Source organism: Sceloporus undulatus, chromosome 3, assembly GCF_019175285.1.
Source record: "Sceloporus undulatus isolate JIND9_A2432 ecotype Alabama chromosome 3, SceUnd_v1.1, whole genome shotgun sequence".
NCBI lineage: Eukaryota > Metazoa > Chordata > Lepidosauria > Squamata > Phrynosomatidae > Sceloporus > Sceloporus undulatus.
Genome location: NC_056524.1, coordinates 102,067,351 through 102,088,706, shown reverse-complemented (window position 1 = coordinate 102,088,706; position 21,356 = coordinate 102,067,351). Strand labels below are relative to the sequence as shown.

Genomic DNA, 21,356 nt, shown 5'->3' with positions numbered 1-21,356 from the left:
TTATTATTATTATTATTATTATTATTATTATTATTATTATTATTATTATTATTATTATTATTATTATTATTATTATTGCTCTAGAGGCTAAACCTTAGAATGTTCTTTAGAATATAGACACTACATTTCCAAAAAAAAGTCCATTACTGATGAACAACACAGGAGATCAATGCATGAACTCACTCTCAGAAGGTGCTCAAATAAAGCAGACACTAGAGTAAAACAGGTATGCCACAAATATTGTGTTTTGCAGGAATTATGGATTCTAGTTTGCTTGTGCAAGAAGATCACAAAAAGTGCAAAAACGTCACAAACCTTGTGGAGTTTCTTTGCCCTGCTTGGTTATTCTGTTGTCCACTGCTCTGCAGTGGAGAATCTCGGCGAGATAATACAGGTGATCTGGATGTTGTTCTCACTGGTACCTTACATAGAAAAAGCAAAAAAATTAAGATAACACAGCAAAACATAAGGCTTTGTTGCTAAAATGATATACTGGAATTATTAAACCATTGGCATTTTTAGCCAAAATAGCTCTATTGCTAAGATGTCATCAACTACAGACCCCTTAGACTCAGTTGGACTGCATTTAAGATGCTGAAAAGAATTAGAAGTTTAGTAGATAGCTAGCATACCAACACATATATACCCACTCACAGACTACCATGACAGTTTAGAACACAGAACTTTGAAGCAAGGGATGCACATAGCAATTTGCTGTCACAGCAGGGGGAGGGTTTTAGAAAATTAAGCTCTAAGTAGCCAACAAATGCCTAGTCATGGATCAGTAGAAGGCAGACACTGGAGGAAAGCATGTTACATTTGACAGAAATAAAGCAATGAAACACATTTTGGGGAGGACATTTTGTGGTCCATTATATCTTAAAATAGCTAATTTCAAGGTATGGTCTGCCTATCAGAGGCAGAAAAATGGCTTTTAGCCATTTCTGTTATAGTTTTCTCTACTTAGCTTTGCATAACAAATATTCAATTTCTATACAATAGCCACAAGTCATAAATATTTTTTCTAAGATAAAACGAAGGTCACAATTCCTGTAATAATTTGTTTTTGTTTTTAAAAAAAATAGTAGCAGAGGGAGTAAATTCCTTGCCTAAAGTACTGTTTCTGATAACAGTATCACTCTATGGGTGAGCATTCACTAGTTCAAAACCTAGCACATGCCTTTTGTTACTTTTTTTTGTTTTAAAAAGTCAAACTTCTGTCTTTCTCCTTCTTACCCTTGGAGGCACCTCGTCACTGTCTGATCTAGCCCATGCCTTTTGGGTGGGGTCAGGTACCTCAGATTTAGAGTCAGAACTCTGACTTATCACTTCACTGCGTGAAGGTGGATATGGGTCCTGAGAGCGCAGATGGTGATGTGCAAATTTGGGAGAAGGGTCACTGAAGGAATGGGACCGCGAGACAGGGGAAACATTGTTCTTGAGAGATGCCAGATGGGACCACTGTACCTTACGAAAAAACAAAACATAGAACATTCAATGCGTTCTGTACAACTGGCTTTTTCCGAATTAAACACAGAATACACAGCAAGAGGGTTTTGGTGGCAGGATAAGCACAACTTAGATATGATGTCAGGCAAGCACATGGTGCAGTCAATGGGCTCAAACCAAGGATGGTGCCCAAAGAACACAAAGAATTGGGAATGCAGCACATGAGCATTTGGTGAGGCAAACTCTGAACACATAAATTAATGGGAAGTAATGAGGCCAAGTCTTATCCTGTGGACTCATTTTAATATCATGTTCAAGTGAGTCCCACATCAGAGGAGACAATTTCAATAAAAATTTCCTAATTGAAAAAAAAAGAAAGCACAGAATTATACTGGCAGATATATTAGTTTCAAAAACAATTTACTAGCATCTTTAGATCATGCAGTAAGTTGCTTTTAAGGCATTATGAAAGAATTAAATGGAATGAAAAATAAAGAGATCCTTTACTTTTCTTTTGCAATGTATTTATATATGTGCACGTTGGCATATATATATATATATATATGTGTGTGTGTGTGTGTGTGTGTGTGTAATAGAGAGAGGGAGAGGAAGAAAATATAACAAAACATACACTGCACTGTATAAAATACAATATATGTATATTGTATGTAACATAGGCAATGTCTAGACACTATACAAACACAGCAACATACGATATGGAAGTTGAGCAATATATTCATAGTTAAGTTTTAATTCCGCAAGTCAGCTTTAAAATCACCATCTAGTTATGACTACCATCCTTTTGGGCTTAAGAGCATTACTCATAAAGATCAGCCTGCATATTTTAATGAAGAATGAATTCGGAAAATTAAATGAATGCACAAGTGTTACTTAATTTAATCTTTTGAAATTATATACGGTATAACATTTTATCCTTCACCTCCACATGTTCTTCAACCTCTACAGTAGCTCAGAGTTCAAACTTAGGCCCAGTATAGACTGGTGTAAAGCGCCGGCCTGGGGCCGATTTTAGGGCTGGAAGAGCATAGCCTCCGCTTCTCTAAGGGGAGAGGAGTTTCTCCAGACTGCATATAGCTAGCTATCTGTCTCTTTTCAGGTGGTCATCCTGGTGCTATACATCAGTGTGGTACAACGCTCCCTGCGCTACTACGCTAACAAAGCAATGGCGCACACACCACCCATTGTTTCCAATGGGGCGCAAGCATACATTTCCCCTTACGTAGTCGGATCCGGAACGGATCCCCGCATAAAGGGAGGGCCCACTGTATTAATTTGTATTAGCTAATTTTGGAGCTGCAGGCTTTTAGTTTAAATGCATTTTATTAAAACTGAAAATCAGAATGATTTTAAACATGTTTTAATGAATCTCAGCTGATGACTTATGCATTTGTACAAAACTTGAAAACCTATAACAAAAGGATAACTATTATCAATAAACAGGAACAGTTTATGTTTTCCTAACAGGGTTGATTCCTTCTTACAAATCATTGTAAAAGAGAATGGGTGCCAAGCATTTATGGACTGTAAGTGAACTTGTAGTACAGAAACTGGATTGAACAAACCATCTGAAAAGCTCAGCGCAGAAAAAGGTAGCTAGTTCTGACAATGAATAATAACCACACAATTATTTTTTTTAAATGAAACTTATGAAATGTATACTCATGTGTAAAGGATTTTGGTGTATATGGAGCCCAAATATGGAGCCCTTGGCAATAATGACTTAAATCCAACAGTTAACTTCAACTTGAGCAGGCCCACTGAATCAATGGCAAATAAGTTAGTTAAGACTTACAAAGGTTTGAGTGGTTTAGTGGATCTAGCTGGAACTGATAACTTAAAACTGTATTATCTTTGCCAAAGTGAAAGGAGACACATCATCTTATGGATCTCCGAAAGTCACTCTGAGAATGGAAACTACTACAAAAAAACGGATGTAAGCTATTTAAGGCAACGTTTGCTAAAAAAACAAACCTCTATTCATGAGTTCTAAGTGTAACAAAAGCATGAGAAGTAGTATATTAGTCCCTTCTTCTCTAGTGGAAGTACTTCTCTGAGGGCATAGGTGCTCTCCATAAGATATAGAAGCCTGATTTCTCAACCCTGCAGATCACATTAATATCCTCCACAGATGAGATAGCTTTTAGAAAATTGCTTTGTCAAAAGATGAGTTTGGTTATGAAGCAGGACAGGGGAGCTGTCACAACCAGCCCACATAATTTATTTTTGATACATTTATAATATCTAAGGCAGTTGACAGACTGCCCTTTTGGGGCGGCCTGTTCCCGCCCCTTTCCCCGTGGGATTGGGGCCTCAGCTGCCACAGTGGCAGCCTCTGAGGCCCTGATCCACCGCTTTCCAGGCCTGGAAAGGGGTGTCCTTGGGGCTTCAAGCCCCAAGGACACCTCGACAGCGGCGGGGAAAAGAGAAAGGGGCTGCTCGGCCCCTTTCTCTTTTGCGTCGCTAGCACAGCCATCTAAAGGCTGAGCCCAGAGACACAAACCTGGAAGGAGCTCCATTTCGGAGCTCCTTCTGGCGCCGCAGAAAGGGCACCCCAGGCGTCCTCGTGTGGTGCCAGGACATCACTTCCGCGCCGCTCCGTTTATAGAATGGGCACCGCCATTTTGTACGTACAGTACTAGGTACGTACTATGGTTAGGGCGTCCAGAAATGATGCCCTTTCCTAACCCTAGTACATACGCTGTATGTACTTTTTGCGCATCTGGAACACGCCTAAATGTGGCTAATGTTCTGCTTGAGATTGTAAACATTTTGCAGTCTGTAAAGTGGACAATGTGTTCTTTATATTTTTGTGTATTAAAAACTGAAATTCTATCACTTCAAGGATTGTAGAGAAAACAGCATTTTAAAGACACAAGAGGGTTGACTTTTTTCTGTTTGTTAATCTCATCTGTTACTCCAAACTAAAAAGTCCAAAGTGGATGAGAAGGGCAGTGGCCTTCTCATGATGTTAGGCTGTAGTGCCTATCATCCCTCACCAATAGCTATGTTAATTAATGTTCCAAGAAGATCTGGAAGAGCACAAGATGAATTCCAAGAACATTTGGAGGACCCCATGGCCTGTTACAGACAGGAGGAAAAACACTGAGTTTAGGGGAGAATGAAGCTAAAAAAACTATAATTTTATTAGAACAATATGTTAAATACTAAAATAAGAGCTAAAACCTGCTGTGAGGCTTATTCTGGCTTGTAAGCCACACTTAGTAAGATAATAGGCAGAACTGGGCTTGAAAACTGCAATTCCCAAAATAATACAAAACTATAACAATTCCTCTGCGTCTCACACCTTGTATAGAAATGAGTACACACAATATTATTATAATTACAGAGTGCACAGACAGAGGCTTGGATGGAAAGGGATATACAGTATGCCCAAAACAGATAAAAGTGTACAAAAGATTCAAAAAAAGACCAGACGCGTTTCGACAATTGTCTTCATCAGTGGTCCAAAGAATTAAGCCACCTTGTAAGGTAGAGCATGTGGGAACCACCTGTCCTTTTGGTAAGTGGAAGGTCAACTCAGACCATGAGCCGTGCCTAGGCTGGGGTGTCCCACAAGTACTTGTCAGCTCCTAAGGACTGGAGTGCAGCTTTGGTGTGGATTTTGGACTCTTAGGACTCATGCATCATTGAAATACCATACCTCCAAAGTGACTCGAAGCAGCTTTATTTTGGCCTGTCTGTAACAGGCCCATATTTCCTTTCCCAAGGTAGAACATCCTCTCAAAGCCTAGAAAAGTCTTTTCATTTCTTGATACATTAAAAAATAAATGACAGAAACTTTTTTTTTACTGCCTTCAAATGTTTTAAGGGAATCTAACAAAAACATGAATTACTTTTTTTCAGGAGGTAACGAACAGGTACATGTAAGCAGTGTTAACAATCCTCACTTAGCAAACACATAACAAGTTATTCACATAGTTAAGTATGTTTTGTGTTTTCCACCAGAAGAGCGAAGTATATGGGTAGACACATATAAGGTCTGTTGACTTCCACACCGCTCTTGCCATAATGCTATACCACCCTACACACACCTTTTACAAGGACCATTTTCTGCTTTTACCTGTGGTTCCATTGGCTTTTGTAGGGAAGGCTGGCCAGGCTCGGAATTTCCATTTGAAAAGGACTCTGATCTTGAAGGCACTGGCGGCTCCAACACTTTGCTCGTCTGTTTAGACTGTGCTTCAGGAGAGCCCTGATTATTCTTCCTATATCTATCATCAACCTGAAAGAAAAATTGAAATACGTAAGCTGATCTTTCATAGTTAGCACTACATTAGACAAGAAGATCTTCTACAATTTTACTAAGCCAGAAGTTAATATATTATTGTTGTATTAACTATCATTGTACATTATTGTTGTATTGTTGCTAGGCAGGCCACCTCACATCCTGTTCTGAATGAGGTTGGTCTCCCTTTCCAATATCTGTAGTTTGGAGGTTCTCCTTGATCCCATGATCGTCTTAGATGCAAGTGGAATGGTAAAAAGAGACCCTTTTGTTATAGCTTCACCTCATCTACCAAATATGACCCTTTCTGGCCAAGCTGGATTTTGCTACTGTCATTCATGTCCTACCTACCACCAGATTAGACAACTGTAATGTGCTCTATCTGGCATTGCCCTTGAAAATTGTTTGGAAATTGCAGTAAGTGCAAAAATGCTGAACATAGGAAGATGACTGGAGATAAGCACCTTGATCCTGTCACATCCTTTTGTCTGATCTACACCTATCTTTTCTTTCTAGGTTCAATTCATGGCACTGGCATCAATCGTTAACAGCTTTGGACTCGTGTATAATTAAGGAGTTGTACTGTGTAATGTAGTGTGCTCTATGTGTGTGTTTTATTGAAACTGTATTTTAAATACCTTATAAGGGTTTTAGCTGTTTTTAATCAAGTTTTTAATAATGTTGCTGTTTATTTTTAATTTTGTAAACTAATGCCTTAGCTGGACATTTAAAAAGTATTATAAGCTGCCTTGACCTTATTTTGGGGAAAAAGTGAGATATAAATTAGGTAGATAAATAGACAGATAGAACAGACAGAGGGAAATAAGGACTTTCTTAAATACAAAGAAACAACCCTGTTTACTCTACAACCCCTATACTCATGTAAAATGTGCTCCTAAGAGCTGAGAAACCATCTAGGGCAGAGAAGGGGATGCAAGCCTCGCTGGACTAGTAATCATTTGATGGTGCAATGTTTGATTTAAGATATAGCTATTTAAATACTTTGATTATTTTTCTGGATTATTTTCAATTTGTCTTACTTTTGCCTAGAAATTATTCCTTGTTTACGAAGATTCTTCTTACTAGAAATAAGGATTGAGAAAGATATAAACATGCATGTGTGTGAGATATGTTTTTGGTTAGTCATCTTGAGTTCCTTTTTGAAACAACTAAAGATCTTTTTCAAAGTAGTTTTTAAAAAAGCTTTAAAACCAAACTGTTGTCTCCTCAAAGAAAACTGAAGTAGTATTTCTAGCAAAAAATAATAATAATTACAGAACAGCTGCATTTTCACAGAATTTTCTACTTAAAAAGGCTTATCAAAACTTCTGCAAAAAGCAAACAAAGTCCATTCCAAAAAAGAGCTTATACACAGATCTCCAACCAATCCTATAATTTTTTTTAATGCCTATCTAGGAAGGTGGTAATTCCCAATGCAAGAAAGCTTGATAATAATTCTCCTTGTGCTGTGAAGTCCATGTTAGACAATAATTAAGAAATATGTGTAACAGAGAAAGTGAACACAAACTATTCTCTCTGTTAAAATGTTAGATTTCAGGGACATATGTACAATAATGATGACAGGCAGTTTTCAGAAAAGTCAAAATCATATTATTTAATCATATTATAACACATGTATCTCCAAGAGAACTCAAGAGTGCCCTTCGCAACAGAGTGTGTATTTGTGTGTGCACGTGTAGAGCAATCTGTATTGATAACATTGCTTTCTACATTGTTCACGAGTCATGTGGAGTTGGGGTGAGTAGAGAAGTAGAAAGGTTTGTTGGTAGCACAAAATTATTCAGAACAAAAGACGGATTATTAAGAGCTTTAATGGGCAGTAAAATGGTGTCAAGATATGCAAATATAAAGTGATGCATACAGTGCAAAAAATTCTATCCATCAACACTGATGGGATCTGAGTTGGCACTGGCTGACTAAGAAAAGGATCTTGAGGTTCAAGAAGTCAGTTGGATGAATGCTTCTCCGGGCTCATTGGCCCAGCAAGAAGGTTTTTGGAGAGACCAGTATATTTAAATGAAAATGGCACGCTTTGCGCGGCCGTTAGACAGGGAGGGGGCGGGGCTAAGCCTATTTAAGGCACTCCCATCCTTGCCTCCCTGTCAGTTCTGAAGAGCTGGCCCACCCTCCCACCTCGACGACAGTGTAAGATTTATTCAGGCTGCTTCGGAGCCGGGTAGGAATTTTTGCCCTTGTTTTCCCAAGGGTTTTTTGCCTACCCTACACTGTTGGATGGGGAATTGGACGATTGGCTTAGGGTGTGGTCATAAATAGGCCTCAGGCATAGGCAGGGGGAGATAGTCGGTTCAGTGAGCACCTCGGCACCTTCCTAAAGGGTGAAGGTGGGTCTCTGGAACGGAGGTTTATGTCTTGAGACAAAGGGAAAGAGACTTGCCTTGGGGCTGGCTTGAGATTCAAACCCTCATTTAAGTCTCGAGAGTTAAGTGGGGAAGTCTTGGGTTGGCCTTCCGGATGACGGCCGGCCTGGGCTTACAGTTCTCAAGAAATAAAGTTAAATAAGTTGAATTTTAATAAAGTTGCCCATTTTATAACCCAGTTCTCTGTGTCTGGTCTCGTTATTTAATGAGTTGGTCAGCAAAATACTGACTCTGTGTGTGGCTATTGTTCAAAAACAAAACAAAACAAAAACAAATACCTTTGAGCCTAACTAGAAAAGGAAATAAAAAATAAAAATGCTAATAGAGTGTTGCCCTTATAAAGACAGTGTGGCCCTATGTGGAAAACCATGTAGCCACACCTTTAAAAAATGCTATTCTAGAGCTGGAAAAGGTACAGAAAGGATTAGTCAAAATGATTAACGAAATAGCCAGTCCTCTCTGAAGGGGCTGTTAGCTTATGGGAAAAACAATGGGGCTGTTAAGCTTAGAAAATAGCATTAACAAGAGACATTATAGAAGTGTACAAAATTATTAATAAAGTGAATTAACTACATAAAGAGAACCTTTTCTTCTCCACTCATATTAGTACTGCCTTCCCCCACATTTCAATGACTCTCTTTCAGACCACTCATTCATTTGACACTTGCAAATTACAGACAAGTTCTATTAATTGGATGAGGGTTCCGAAGGATATGCTCTTTCATCAGTTCTTCTTGCCTATGAGGCTTGCTTGCTCACACACATGCAGTCCCAAGGCTTGCCTAGAGAAAGAAAGTACCCACTTCTTGAATTAATGGAACTTATGACTGTGTAACTTGCAAGTATGGAAACAGCAGGATGTCATCAGCTCTTCTTTCTATGGAGACTCAGTTTGGACTATTTGCATATGTGCATGTCCTACTTGCAAACTGAGTTGGGGAGGGGGGAGGGGGGAGGGATCAAGCCAACTAATGAGGCTCACCTGCAACTGAGTGAGTGCTGCTTGGTGCCTTTTTCTTCTTTGTGACTATGCACCATGTTTGTTCCTTCAATCTGAGTTCAGTCTATGCTGCTTCTGAGATTGTGGGCTATGCATCTCCCACAGTATGGTTGTACAGCATTTGTGCTTATACGCAGTATATTACTAATTGTTCTTTTATAGAATATAATATGTGTCTGTGTATGTATATATGTGTGTGTGTGTGTGTGTGTGTGTGGAGAGAGAGAGAGAGAGAGAGAGAGAGAGAGAGAGAGAGAGTGTAGATAGCAATATACTGGAGAGCAGGACATTAAAGGTAAGCTGTTTATCATTTTATAGAATCATAGAATCGTAGAGTTGGAAGAGACCACTAGGGCCATCCAGTCCAACCGCCTGCCATGCAGGAAATCCAATTCAAAGCATCCCTGACAGATGGCCATCCAGCCTCTGTTTAAAGACCTCCAAGGAAGGAGACTCTATCACCCTCCGAGGGAGTGCATTCCACTGTCGAACTTTGTGTATGTATCTGTGTGCACGTAGTATATTATTTAGCTTTTGCACACATTCAAAAATGACATATAATGTGTTATGATTTCAATGGCCAAAATGTATTTTCAAGCTAAAAAAAAACTTCTGGGTTCCACTTTTCATCCAACTATATTTTCTGATAGTTCTCCAGTCTCTAACCTGTCAGATAGAATCATAGAATCGTAGAGTTGGAAGAGACCACAAGGGCCATCCAACCCCCTGCCATGCAAAAACCTTCAGTCAAAGCATCACCGGCAGATGGCCATCCAGCCTCTGTTTAAAGACCTCCAGGGAAGGTGACTCCACTAGGTAAGTGGGGGATTCCTGTACCTGTGATCATCTACTGAAGCTAGAGAAATGAATTGGGATCTGTGAGACTGCCAGCAGAAGTACTGTTTTAACTCAGTAAATTTTGAACTTTTGTGGCTTTTAAAAATATTGTTAATCTCTGGGAATACTTTGGCAGAAAAGTGGCATATCAATGCAGAGGTTGATGTGGGTTTGATGTTTTTTTACTAACAACAGGCTAGCTCAGGAACAAGGAGGTAAAAACAGATCAGCCAGTGCTTGGAGGGTGCTGGGTACTCCTCTCACTTTCTAATGGTATCTTCTGAATGTGCTCTTTCTCTTATTATCTGTTTAACACAAAGCACTGTGACTCACAGTGGTGGACAATAATGAAGAAAGCAATCCAGACTTTTAAAATCTTGAGAGAGAAATTACCTCCCGTGGCCTTTCAGTAGGTTCATAAAGGGGTTTAGGCTCAGGAGTGTGATAACTCTGTTTATTCCTTTCTTGTTGTTGCTGCTGCTGCTGTTGTTGTTGCTGCTGATGCCGCCTGTGGTCATGCTGAAGTGACAAAAGATAAGCCTGCTCCTGTTGCAATTGCCGCTGGAGCCTCTCTGCCTGCCGATGTTCCTCCATCTCTCGCCATCTGTATTCCTTTGAGAAAACAGATCCACATTCAAAATATGTACACCAGGCTTACTGAAGGCACTCGCCTACCCCTCCTGGTGAGTTATATGTTTACTGTTAAAATAGAAGTGAGTGTGCCAACCATTAAATTTGGACAGAAAAGTGCATAGGCTTTTTTGAACCCCTTGGTAAAAAGTTTTACCCTAACCTTAGCAAGGTTGGAGACCTACAGGGTCCTTTACATTTAAAAAAGAAAAGAAAAGTAGACCAGTGTACTGCTTAAAAATAGTGTGGTTTTGACCGGGGAGGGGGAGGATCAAGGTGGGGAAAAGGAGGCAACAACCTAACCTTTATATTTGTGTTTTGTAAAATACGTTATTATCTGCACTGTCATTATTCTTAGAAGGCTAAAAGGGCTGTTCGAAAACTTAACTACCAAGCCCAAACTATTCCAACATAAAAAAAACAAAACATAACAGAAAAATCTACTCTTATTGCACTGTGAGATCACCATACAGTATTTTTCACATGTGCCTGCCAGCCCAATACACTATAACATGAATGGCTTTTGTTCCAAGCTCTATTGTACATAATGTTCAGCTGTGTCCAACTGAGGAAAGCCTAGGACACCAGCCAGAGAAAGGAATCCTATAGCTACTGAACAAAACAGATACAGTGCGTTACCAGTAACATGGCCTGCTCCTGGAGCAGCTGCTGCTGAAGAATTTCCAAGTGCCGCTGCTCCTCTTCTAGCTGTCGCCTGATATACTCCTGTCACATAGAAATTACCCAGCAATAAAATTGTTCACAACAGGAATGCATCGAAACCACCTGAGTAGAACACCAAATTACCAACCAACTACCCCAAGCCACCTTAAGGTGACAATTCACTCATGGACTTTGTGAATTACTAGTGAACAAGTTTAAAACAAAACAAAACAAAACCTATCTTCTAAAGTAGTGACTAGAAGGCTTTCCAATATGAACTAAAATGGTATTTTGAGGGTGAAAAGGAAGAGTTCACAGCTTGTCTGATGAATTTTGAAAATGTTTTTTTAATAAAAAAATAAGTGAATGCAATTTTAAAACACACTGAGAGTTAAAAACACAGCAAGTCTAATCCACACAGCCAACACAAAATCACATGCAATTTTTATTAAAATCATTAGTTTTAGGCACTGTGTGATGAACCGTTAGCAACAGCTAGAGCAAGACTTCATTAAGGCATCCCTTTCACAAGCTTCCAGAGAATTCTCTGCCAAACACAACTCTACCTTCAACTACATATTTATCCTAGCTTCCATCATCAAAGCAGACAATGCCAATCTTGCTGAAGTATGTGGTGGTTATGACAAAAAACACAAAACAAAGAAACATCCACTAGAAAACAGATAGAAGACCAAATACATTTTCATCTGGAAAAACAAATTCTATGCTTCAAAAGTCTAATATATTTACTCACTGCTTCAACTAACTCACTAAGCCAAGTCTGAATGGGCAGCACCATATCCAAAGCTAATTACATCCTACCATGCAAATTAATGAGTGTAATATAAACACATGCACTCAAACACAAGAGAGAGAAAGAGAGAGAGAGAGACAGTGTATGCAAAAGGAATTAATGATTCAGTGCAGTGACAAAATGGGAGCTGTTTGAAATCGTGTGAAAGAAAAAAGAGATGTATACTAGTTTTGTTGTATGTACCCCTGCAAATCCAGAGTTTAGGGTGTAGTGAAGAGGGAGTACAATCCCTTAAACCAGCCGTAGTGTAGGCTGAAAAATGTCTCTCAGCAAACAATTTACTTTGGGAGGTCTGTGGCTCCAATCCAGCTCTAGGTACTTCCAGCTAGCAGTGTCAGATGGGTATGTGTAGTGTCATCTGTATCAAAATCCTCTCTACTGTGGTCCACAAGAGCACTGCAGCATGGATATAGGACTGGATTAGAGGCACAGAGAAGTCTTCTTCTACAGAAGAAACCTTATGCATACAGTTAATTGCAACAAGGCAATTGCATCAAGGCAATTAACTACATTTTCACAGAGTTAGAGATGCAATATCTAGCACGCTAAAAGAACGTGTTTCAGCATTGTGTAGTCTGATGAGTTCAGTTATTTACTAATAACATCTCATGACTTCAAAAATCTCACAAAGTTAACTCAATATCATCATTATTATATTATCTACTATTACTATTACTACTACTATTACTAATAAATAATTTGATTTATACCCTGAATTTCCTTAATAAGAGGTCAGGACAGTTGATAATGCACAATAACATAAGCTGTATCTTCTGGATAGAAAGTTTAACCATTTCAGATACAATTATTGTTTTACTAGCACAGACATCAACAAATACTCTATGTTGTATATAATTACAGGTACAATTCATGCATAAAATGGATGTACACTACAACTATTCAGAAAAAAGGCTCATGTTTAAAGCACACTTGCAAAATGCATTTTTAAGAATGTATACTATAAAGTACACACTGTCTGAATTAGCATTTGAACATTACAGCAACATGAAACCTAAGGTTTTGCCTTACTATAATCTGAAAAAAGGTTCATGTTTAAAGCATACCTGCAAAATGCATTTTTAAGACTGTATACTATATAATGGAAATTAATTCAGATCAGGGGTGGGGGCATATGGCCCTCCAGATATTGTGGAACTGCAACTCCCATAAGCTCTAGCCAGCACAGCCAAAGTAAGTTACAATGAGAAGTGCAATCCAACAACATCTATAGTCCCCATTAACTGATCTGGTATGATAGTAATTTAAATGCTATGGTCTCGTGTAAGAGGTCCACAGACAATGCCATAGCTAGTGACCACCTGTGAGCTATCTGGAGACAGTGTTCAATTTTTGTCCAAAGTACCCATTAGGTGTAAGTCACACTTCATTTTTTAAAGCCAATCTGTGCGGCATATTTAAAAATTCCATTTTGCATGCTCTGTGAGTGTCACACAAACTTCTAACACCTGCATACATTTTACCTTTAAACAAGTGAGCCAGGGAAAATATCATTCAATACTTTGCTCTACTGGGTTTGGAAAGAGGGGAGGACAAAAATACTGCCGTTTATACTGTTTCAGACTTACCTGTTCTCTCTCTACTCTCCTCTTTTCTTCCTCTGCTCTCCTTCTCTCCTCCTCTTCTTTTCTTCTCTTTTCCATTTCTTCTAATCTCTTCTTCTCCTCCTGTTCTCTTCTCCTTTGCTCACGTTCTTGCTGTCTTCGAGCTTCTCGTTCTCTTCTCTGTTGCTATGGTTTAAAAAATAATAATAAAATGGATATTTATTGACTTCCTTCTTACAAACCCCTTAAAGTAGAGATAGACAACTTGTGCCTTTACAGATTTTGATCTCCAACTTCCCTCAGGCTTCTCGGCCTTTTGGCTAAGATCAAGTATAGTACCAGGTAACATGGCTAAGGATGAGGGTCACAGTTCAATAGCTTGCCCTGTAATGTACACTGAATCATTAAGACTCAGATTTTTGTTGTTGCATCAAACTTAAATATATGTCAACATTAAAACATTTTGGAAGTGGGCTTCCACCAGTGGAATCCCTAATGGTTTAAAATGACTGGGGATATTTGTAACGGATACATGGACACTACTAGAAATTTCCCTGTACACAGAACAGTGTAAACTTATAGCGCTTTATAAATAAAGTTAACAACATCAACCACTCATCAATTAATGTGGGCAAAGTGCTGACAAAAAGGGGATTGTTTAAACTGTTTGTAAAAAATCCTTGTATCAATACTGATGTTAAATTACAATGCATCTTTATAAAGCAAAACATATTTAATTGTAATTTTTAAAAAAGTAACTTCTATTTACAAAATAAAGAACAAGGTTTTTCTTTAATAGGCAATCAACTTTAGAATAAAGATAGGAAGGATATACACTATATTTTAATACTTTGCTCACAGAGTAAAAACATTCAAATTCAGTAACTAATGGAATAATGTTGGGTTGTAGAGATGTGGATCTCTTTTTTCAACCATAGGATTTTATTTATCCTGACTGGGTAGAGGTGGGGATACAAAAGTGTAAGGGCCACTTTCACTAAAGGGACAAGTGAAAACACCATACAAAATAAGGTAGTTGGATATCAAAGAGACTGCAAATTAATTTTTTGTTGCATTATATGCATCTAAAGGTCAAACATGAAATTATCAGGAAAACTGGTTTAGCAGTAAGGGACATTCTTGGGAACATTAGATATTGAAAGGTGGAAGGAAATTTCTCTATGAATCAGTTGCCACTTGAAATGTAAGGTATTGCATTTAGGGTGGAAAAATAAAATGCACAGATATAGGATGGGTGACACCTGGCTGAATGAAACTACGTGTGAAAGGGATCTAGGAGTCCAAGTAGACCACAAGTTGAACATGAGTGAACAGTGTGATGCGGCAGCTAAAAAGGCCAATGCTATTTTAGGCTGCATCAATAGAAGTATAGTGTCTAGATCAAGAGAAGTAATAGTGCCACTGTATTCTGCTCTGGTCAGGCCCCACCTAGAATATTGTGTCCAGTTCTGGGCACCACAATTCAGAAAGGACATTGAGAAACTGGAGCGTGTCCAAAGGAGGGCGACAAAAATGGTGAAGGGTCTGGAAACCATGCCCTATGAGGAACGACTTAGGGAGCTGGGGATGTTTAGCCTGGAGAAAAGAAGGTTAAGAGGCGATATGATAGCCCTGTTTAAATATTTGAAAGGATGTCATGTTGAAGAGGGAGCAAGCTTGTTTTCTGCTGCTCCAGAAAACAGGACCCGGAGCAATGGATGCAAGCTACAGGAAAAGAGATTCCATCTGAACATTAGGAGGAACTTCCTGACAGTAAGGGCTGTTCGACAGTGGAATGCACTTCCTCGGAAGGTGATAGAGTCTCCTTCCTTGGAGGTCTTTAAACAGAGGCTGGATGGCCATCTGTCAGGGATGCTTTGATTTGGATTTCCTGCATGGCAGGGGGTTGGACTGGATGGCCCTAGTGGTCTCTTCCAACTCTACGATTCTATGATTCTATGAAACACTATTCATACTGATGTTCTGGATGCAAAGATGTAATTTGCTTTTTTTTTTTTTTTTTGCAATTTTTATGTAGCCTTTCACAAAGTGTCTTTAAGTTTACTTCTCAAATAATTAAATGAGTTTATAAATAGTTAAATTCTAAGAATCATTATTCTTTCCCAGCTTTTGTCAGGCATTATTGTTTCCCCATGACTGCTTCTTTATATTGGTTCTGTGTGACTTTGAAAGAATGTCTGAAGTGGATGCTGAATATTGTAGCTTGGAATGTTGGCTTTAAAATGTCTTAACTAGTTCCAACATGTCTTAACTACGAAGAGTTTACAGATGCTGCTCAACTCTGCCATAATTTTTTTTTATCTAGCTCTTTAAAAAAACGAATATTTTCCTATACCAGTGGCACCCTCCAGTCAGCAACTACTTTGGCAATAAGGCACTACTAGGTACTTTGGGAGTAGAATGGGAGTGGACATAGTACTTTCTGCCCTTATTCCTAATATAAATCTGTACAATCTGATAAAACCATCTAGGATGTCTGCCAGCATTTAGGTAGGTGAGGAACCATTATTTTTTAAGTGCTGGTATTATATCTCCAGAAACTACTTAAGTGTATAAAACGTTATTCTAATTCCTGTCACAAAACTTCAAATAGAAAATAGATTATACGTGCTTAAACCAAAACAGACAACCCAGAGTTCTAGATCTATTATAAGTCAGTGTTTTCAAACCCTAAGAAACATCTCAGTCAGGTCCCCTTACTTTGCTTTCTTATGTTTGGCTTTTCAACACTTAAGGTGAGTTAAGGACAGTCTTCAAGTGTCTTAATATTTTTCTCTCCAGTTTTGGATTCACTTTCTTTTTTTCCCAGGCAGTTTTCCTTCAGCCAAACTACATGTTACTAGTGCCAAGAAAAGCTGTTCTACCATCCAAGGACCTAGATGTCAAAAGAGTAAAGGATTTAATGCTTTGCCACTAAATCTGGATTGTGGCCTCTTACACTAGAGTAAGACCCTCCTTGCACATTTAGCTCCATATTTCATATCAAAAGTATTAAAAGTGACATGTGATCAGCACATCTGGAAGGTCCTCCATGCCCTGGTAACCTTCAGATGTGTTGACTACAAATCCTGCCATCACAATCTGAATGGCTGTTGACCCTACTGCCTGAAAGATGATGGTATGATTGATCAAAACAATACAATCTTTGAGTTCATTTTGTTTAGAAAAGACGCAAATAAGGGGAGATAGGATGAATGATGTATAAAATTATACATGATGTAGAGAAAGCAATTAGGGAGACCTCAAACCCCCCACACCCCTGTTTCATTATAGTAGAACTGAGTGCAATCTACTGAAGCTTAATGGTGGGAGATTCGTGACAAATGGAAAGGAACCACTTTTTCACACATTATATAAATTGTAGAAATCATCACCACAAGTTGTGGTGATGTAGTGATAACTGTCAACTTGAATGGCTTTACATTCACACGGGATATATTCGTGGAGGATGGGATAATCCATGATTACTAGTTAGGATGGTGCTCACCTGTATCTGTTGCTGGGGAAAGTGAGACCGATGAACCAGCTGTATTCCTGTCTTGTATGTCAGCCTTTAATGGACAATGACTAGACAGTGTGTAGACACAATCCTGGACTACATCAGCCTTTCATCTAATCTTTAACTAAGGCTGCATCTACACTGCAGAAACAATCCAGGTTGACACAACTTTAACTGCCTTGGCTCAATGCTATGGAATTCTGGGAACTGTAGCTATGTGAAACATTTGAGTCTTCTCTGACAGAGTTCTAGTGTCACAACATAATTCCCACAATGCAGTTCCCAGAATTCCACAGCACTGAGCCTTGGCAGTTAAAGTGGTATCGACCTGGATTATTTCTGCAGTGGGAATGCAGCCTAAGTAGTTGATACAGACTTCTGGCCTATATTTTTAACATTTTTTTATGTACTGTAAATCCTATTATTTGTTTTTAACTTATTATGGTCCTAGTACTAATGCAATCAATATTCTACCACTAATACTATTAGCAAGAGCATACACAAATATATAGCTTCATAATTTGGTATGGAGGGAATATGAACATAGTTGAAATATTATAGGAAACTGTGGTTTAAGAAAACAGCCTTAATCAAAGGCTGGTAAATAAGAAGAGGGACAGAAAATTTTTTGTGGTTTTTTCAGGCTATGTTCTAGAAAAGTTTATTCCTGACATTTCACCAGCATCTGTGGTTGGCATCTTCAGAGAATGCTGGCAAAACATCAGGAGTAAACTCTTCTAGAACATGGCCACATAGCCCGAAAAACCCACAAAAAATTATGGATGGTGACCATGAAAGACAGGAAGGTTTGCTCATTCTAATTCCAATACATGGTTCCAATATGTTCTTATCAGACTAAGATAATGTCAAACAAAATGGGCCAAAGTAAAATAATTTCTGTTTGTAGTAGTTTGTGATTTCTCTGGATATAGAATTAGCATATGATAGTGACTGTGCATTACTCCAAAGTTTCTTAGTGTGTGGTGTGTGTGTGTTGTTAGGAAAAAAAACTAGAAGAACTACCCTTCTAGAAGAACACTGCATTTCGCAACATGAACTGGCACAATGTGAACAGAAATGTGAATTTCCAAAGCTAGATTTATTTGAAAGTATTATCAGCACCCAAATTGTTACTTTGGGCTCTTTTTTTCTTTGTAGCAGGTCATGGTACTATTGGTGGAAAGCTTGTGCTACTTCAAAATATACTGTTAGCCATTAAACATTAGTGCCGAACTGAAATACCTGCAGCACAGCAAGAAATCTTCAATACAGGTGTCTAAAACTTGTTATTCTTAACTAGCTTACTGTTCAGTTCTTTATAATTCTGGAATTAGATATAAAGTTTTAAAACATAGTTTACACAGAGGTACTTTATAAATTCAGAAGCTCTGGATTTTAAGAACCTTAAGTAAGGATTCATATTCTTTGACCATTTAGAAATAAAGAGAGAGAGAGAGAGAGAGAGAGAGAGAGACAGACAGACAGACTTCTTGGCCCATTTCTACCTCTTCCAGTCTCCTCCTTTGCTCTTTCTGCTGTTCAATGCGCTTTTGTCTCTCTGCCAGCAGCTGCCGCTTGTACTCCTCTTGCTCTCGTAGCTGTTGTTCCTGTAGCAGCTGTTGTCTCCGAAGAGCCTCAGAACGTTCCTTGTTTTCTTGCTGTAATCTCAGGAAATCACGTCTGAGGGTAGATTCTCCAGGCACATTAACAATAGAACTGTGAAGAAGGAAAAATTATTATAATCTCCCAAAATCTAGTGGGTACATAACATTTTAGTAACTTTTTCATTTTGCATATTTGTTTTCCAGAACAAGTTACAAAAATGTATCCTACAGGGGGTAGGTCAAATCAGAAAAAACAAACAAACAGAATTGGGTCATTTATGTTCAGGACTACCAATCAAAAAGTGAACATTTATTTTAATCCAAAAGAAAAGTAATCACAGACACAGCTGGCCCTTAGTATTCAATAGGATGCTTCAGACACCTTGATTCTTTGAGATATTTGTCATGGACAGAACACAATTGACATTTCTCCATGCTGGTACAACAGGCTTGCTCTTTCAAGATGTAGATTTTAATGTTTCCTTGTAATGGAATATGAAGCTATTGTTTCTGGCCAAGTGATGTGGGAGTATTATAGTGGCTTTAAAAACAGCATTTTATCCTCCCTCTTGGGAGCTGATTTGGGGCAACACAAAAGAAACAAACTTGATAGATAGGTTGCAGTTTGAATCTGAGTTTTTTTTACCTGAACTGCCATAAAGCACAGTCTGGGCCAACATATTGTGTAGCATGGAGCTTCAACTTTGTTTTCTACAGACATCATGAGGGCAAGGGGCAGTCTCACCACACAGGAAGGGGAGACTTGTCCTTTGGCTCCCCAAAAGGACACCCTCCCCCTCCTCTTGGTGCCAAGAAGAAGTGATCAAAATCAATTTCCCACTATACCCTGTGTACTTAAAAAATTAAAAGAAAATCAAGAAATGAATCTACATTATATGCAGCTGTTGCAACATGTGCTTTGACATTCAATTATAAATTGTATGAAAGTACGAAAAGGACAAGACAGCTTAATCTCTCTGCTCGTATTGCACTACAGCATGACTCCTTATTTTATACAGGGTTGGGCAGAAGGTAGGTTGGGACCCCAATCAAGATATGATTGCATTAGTTTGGCAGAGATTTCTAGCCCTTCCCTAATTCTAAATGATACTGCTGAAATAAGAAAAAAAGCTGGGAGGTGGGGCACTAAAGCTAGCTTTTTTATTGGAAGCCCTATTAAGTTCTCGATTCAAAGCAAATTCCTGAACTTTTGAAATTCTAAGCATGTGTATTTATCACATATATACTGTAGAGGTCAGATCAATTAGAAAGTAAATCTTGCCTTCTCACCTCTAATTGCTTTGTATGAAGGAACAATATAAAGAGTATTATATGCCTCTCTTTCAAGAACAAGGCCTCAATCCAGATATCTGTAGATTTTAGGCTGACCGTCTCTATTTCATAGTTGTGTATCTCCTGATTACCTTACCTTGGCTCTCCTTCTTGTTCAGGCACTTCCTCCTCCTCTTCCTCACTTCCACTATATTCATATTCTGTTTCATCTAGTAAAAGTGAAAGGAGGACAACAGTCATGACTGACAAACAAACCAACAATCCCCCCCCCAATCTTTTGAATATAAGAATTCTATGCAAAATAGATTTTTTAAATCCATGGTAAAGATTAAGAATTTTAACAGCATTATCTTAGAAGCTGTCAAAAGGTCACTGAACCTCATTTCAATTAATTTTAGTTAAGAATGATTTGGAAGCTCTCGCCAACTGTTAACTGAGAGAGAGAGCCATCATTAAGTGTGTTTCTTTTGTAGTTTTTTGTGGGTTTTCCTAAAATATTATTACTGCAGAGTATTTTTAAAAATTATTTATTATATTTCTTTATATCCTTTCTTTCCCCCCAAAATTGGGACTCAGGAATGGCTTACAATTTTTTTTAAAAAAAAAAGTATAAATAAAACATACAAGAGTAAGCATTAAAATAGGATTAAACTGTTACAATATTAATATCCAACACTACTTGATCTGAACAAATTTATCAAAACATAATCTAATACTAAAAAAGTACATACATGACATTAACATTTTTCCTATCCCAGTCTACCAAACTCTCTCTAAAACATCATTTCAATGCTTGGGAAAGGTCAGAGATCAAACTACAGCTGGGATCCCAAGTTTTCATCATCATCATCATCATCATCATCATCATCATCATCATCATCATCATTATTATTATTATTATTATCCTTTATTTATAAAGCGCTGTAAATTTACACAGCGCTGTACGTACAATCTTTTTCATTAGACGGTTCCCTGCCCTCAGGCTTTAGAAACAGACAGTTTAATTTTGATATGTTGTTTTGTCATATCATAAATATCTTCCTGTAGTCTCTTTCGAAAATAGTTTGCCATGTGGTGTGAGGAGCAGAGAAGATGTCAACACTGTTTCTATTGAAATATACTCAAAGATTGTTGGGAGCACTCTTTAAATCACAGATTAAATCTTTCTAAATTCTTCAGATCACACATTTTAGTACTACTGAGTTATTAGTCATCTTTTAAATGACTGCGTTCACCTTGCCTGGTGAGAGGAATGAATAAATGGAATAAACAGTGTTAAAAGACCTTTCTGTTATAATTCCTTAAAAGGAGGTAATAT

General features: G+C 38.2%; 1 protein-coding gene across 9 annotated transcripts in view; it reads right to left on the bottom strand.

Annotated features, from left to right (window-relative positions):
* Positions 1-21,356, bottom strand: part of MAP4K4 (mitogen-activated protein kinase kinase kinase kinase 4) — a 196,520-nt gene that overhangs the window by 37,845 nt on the left and 137,319 nt on the right. For 4 of the 9 annotated variants that reach the window (XM_042456902.1, XM_042456901.1, XM_042456907.1 and 1 more), the window contains exons 11-18: positions 20,175-20,247; positions 18,647-18,857; positions 13,646-13,807; positions 11,222-11,308; positions 10,346-10,564; positions 5,552-5,713; positions 1,237-1,467; positions 316-422 (exon numbers count right to left, since the gene is read on the bottom strand). In XM_042456902.1, coding sequence (XP_042312836.1) covers positions 316-422; positions 1,237-1,467; positions 5,552-5,713; positions 10,346-10,564; positions 11,222-11,308; positions 13,646-13,807; positions 18,647-18,857; positions 20,175-20,247 — 1,252 coding nt within the window. The remainder of the gene's footprint in view (positions 1-315; positions 423-1,236; positions 1,468-5,551; positions 5,714-10,345; positions 10,565-11,221; positions 11,309-13,645; positions 13,808-18,646; positions 18,858-20,174; positions 20,248-21,356) is intronic. The other 5 variants (XM_042456908.1, XM_042456909.1, XM_042456904.1 and 2 more) reach the window with 3 other exon arrangements.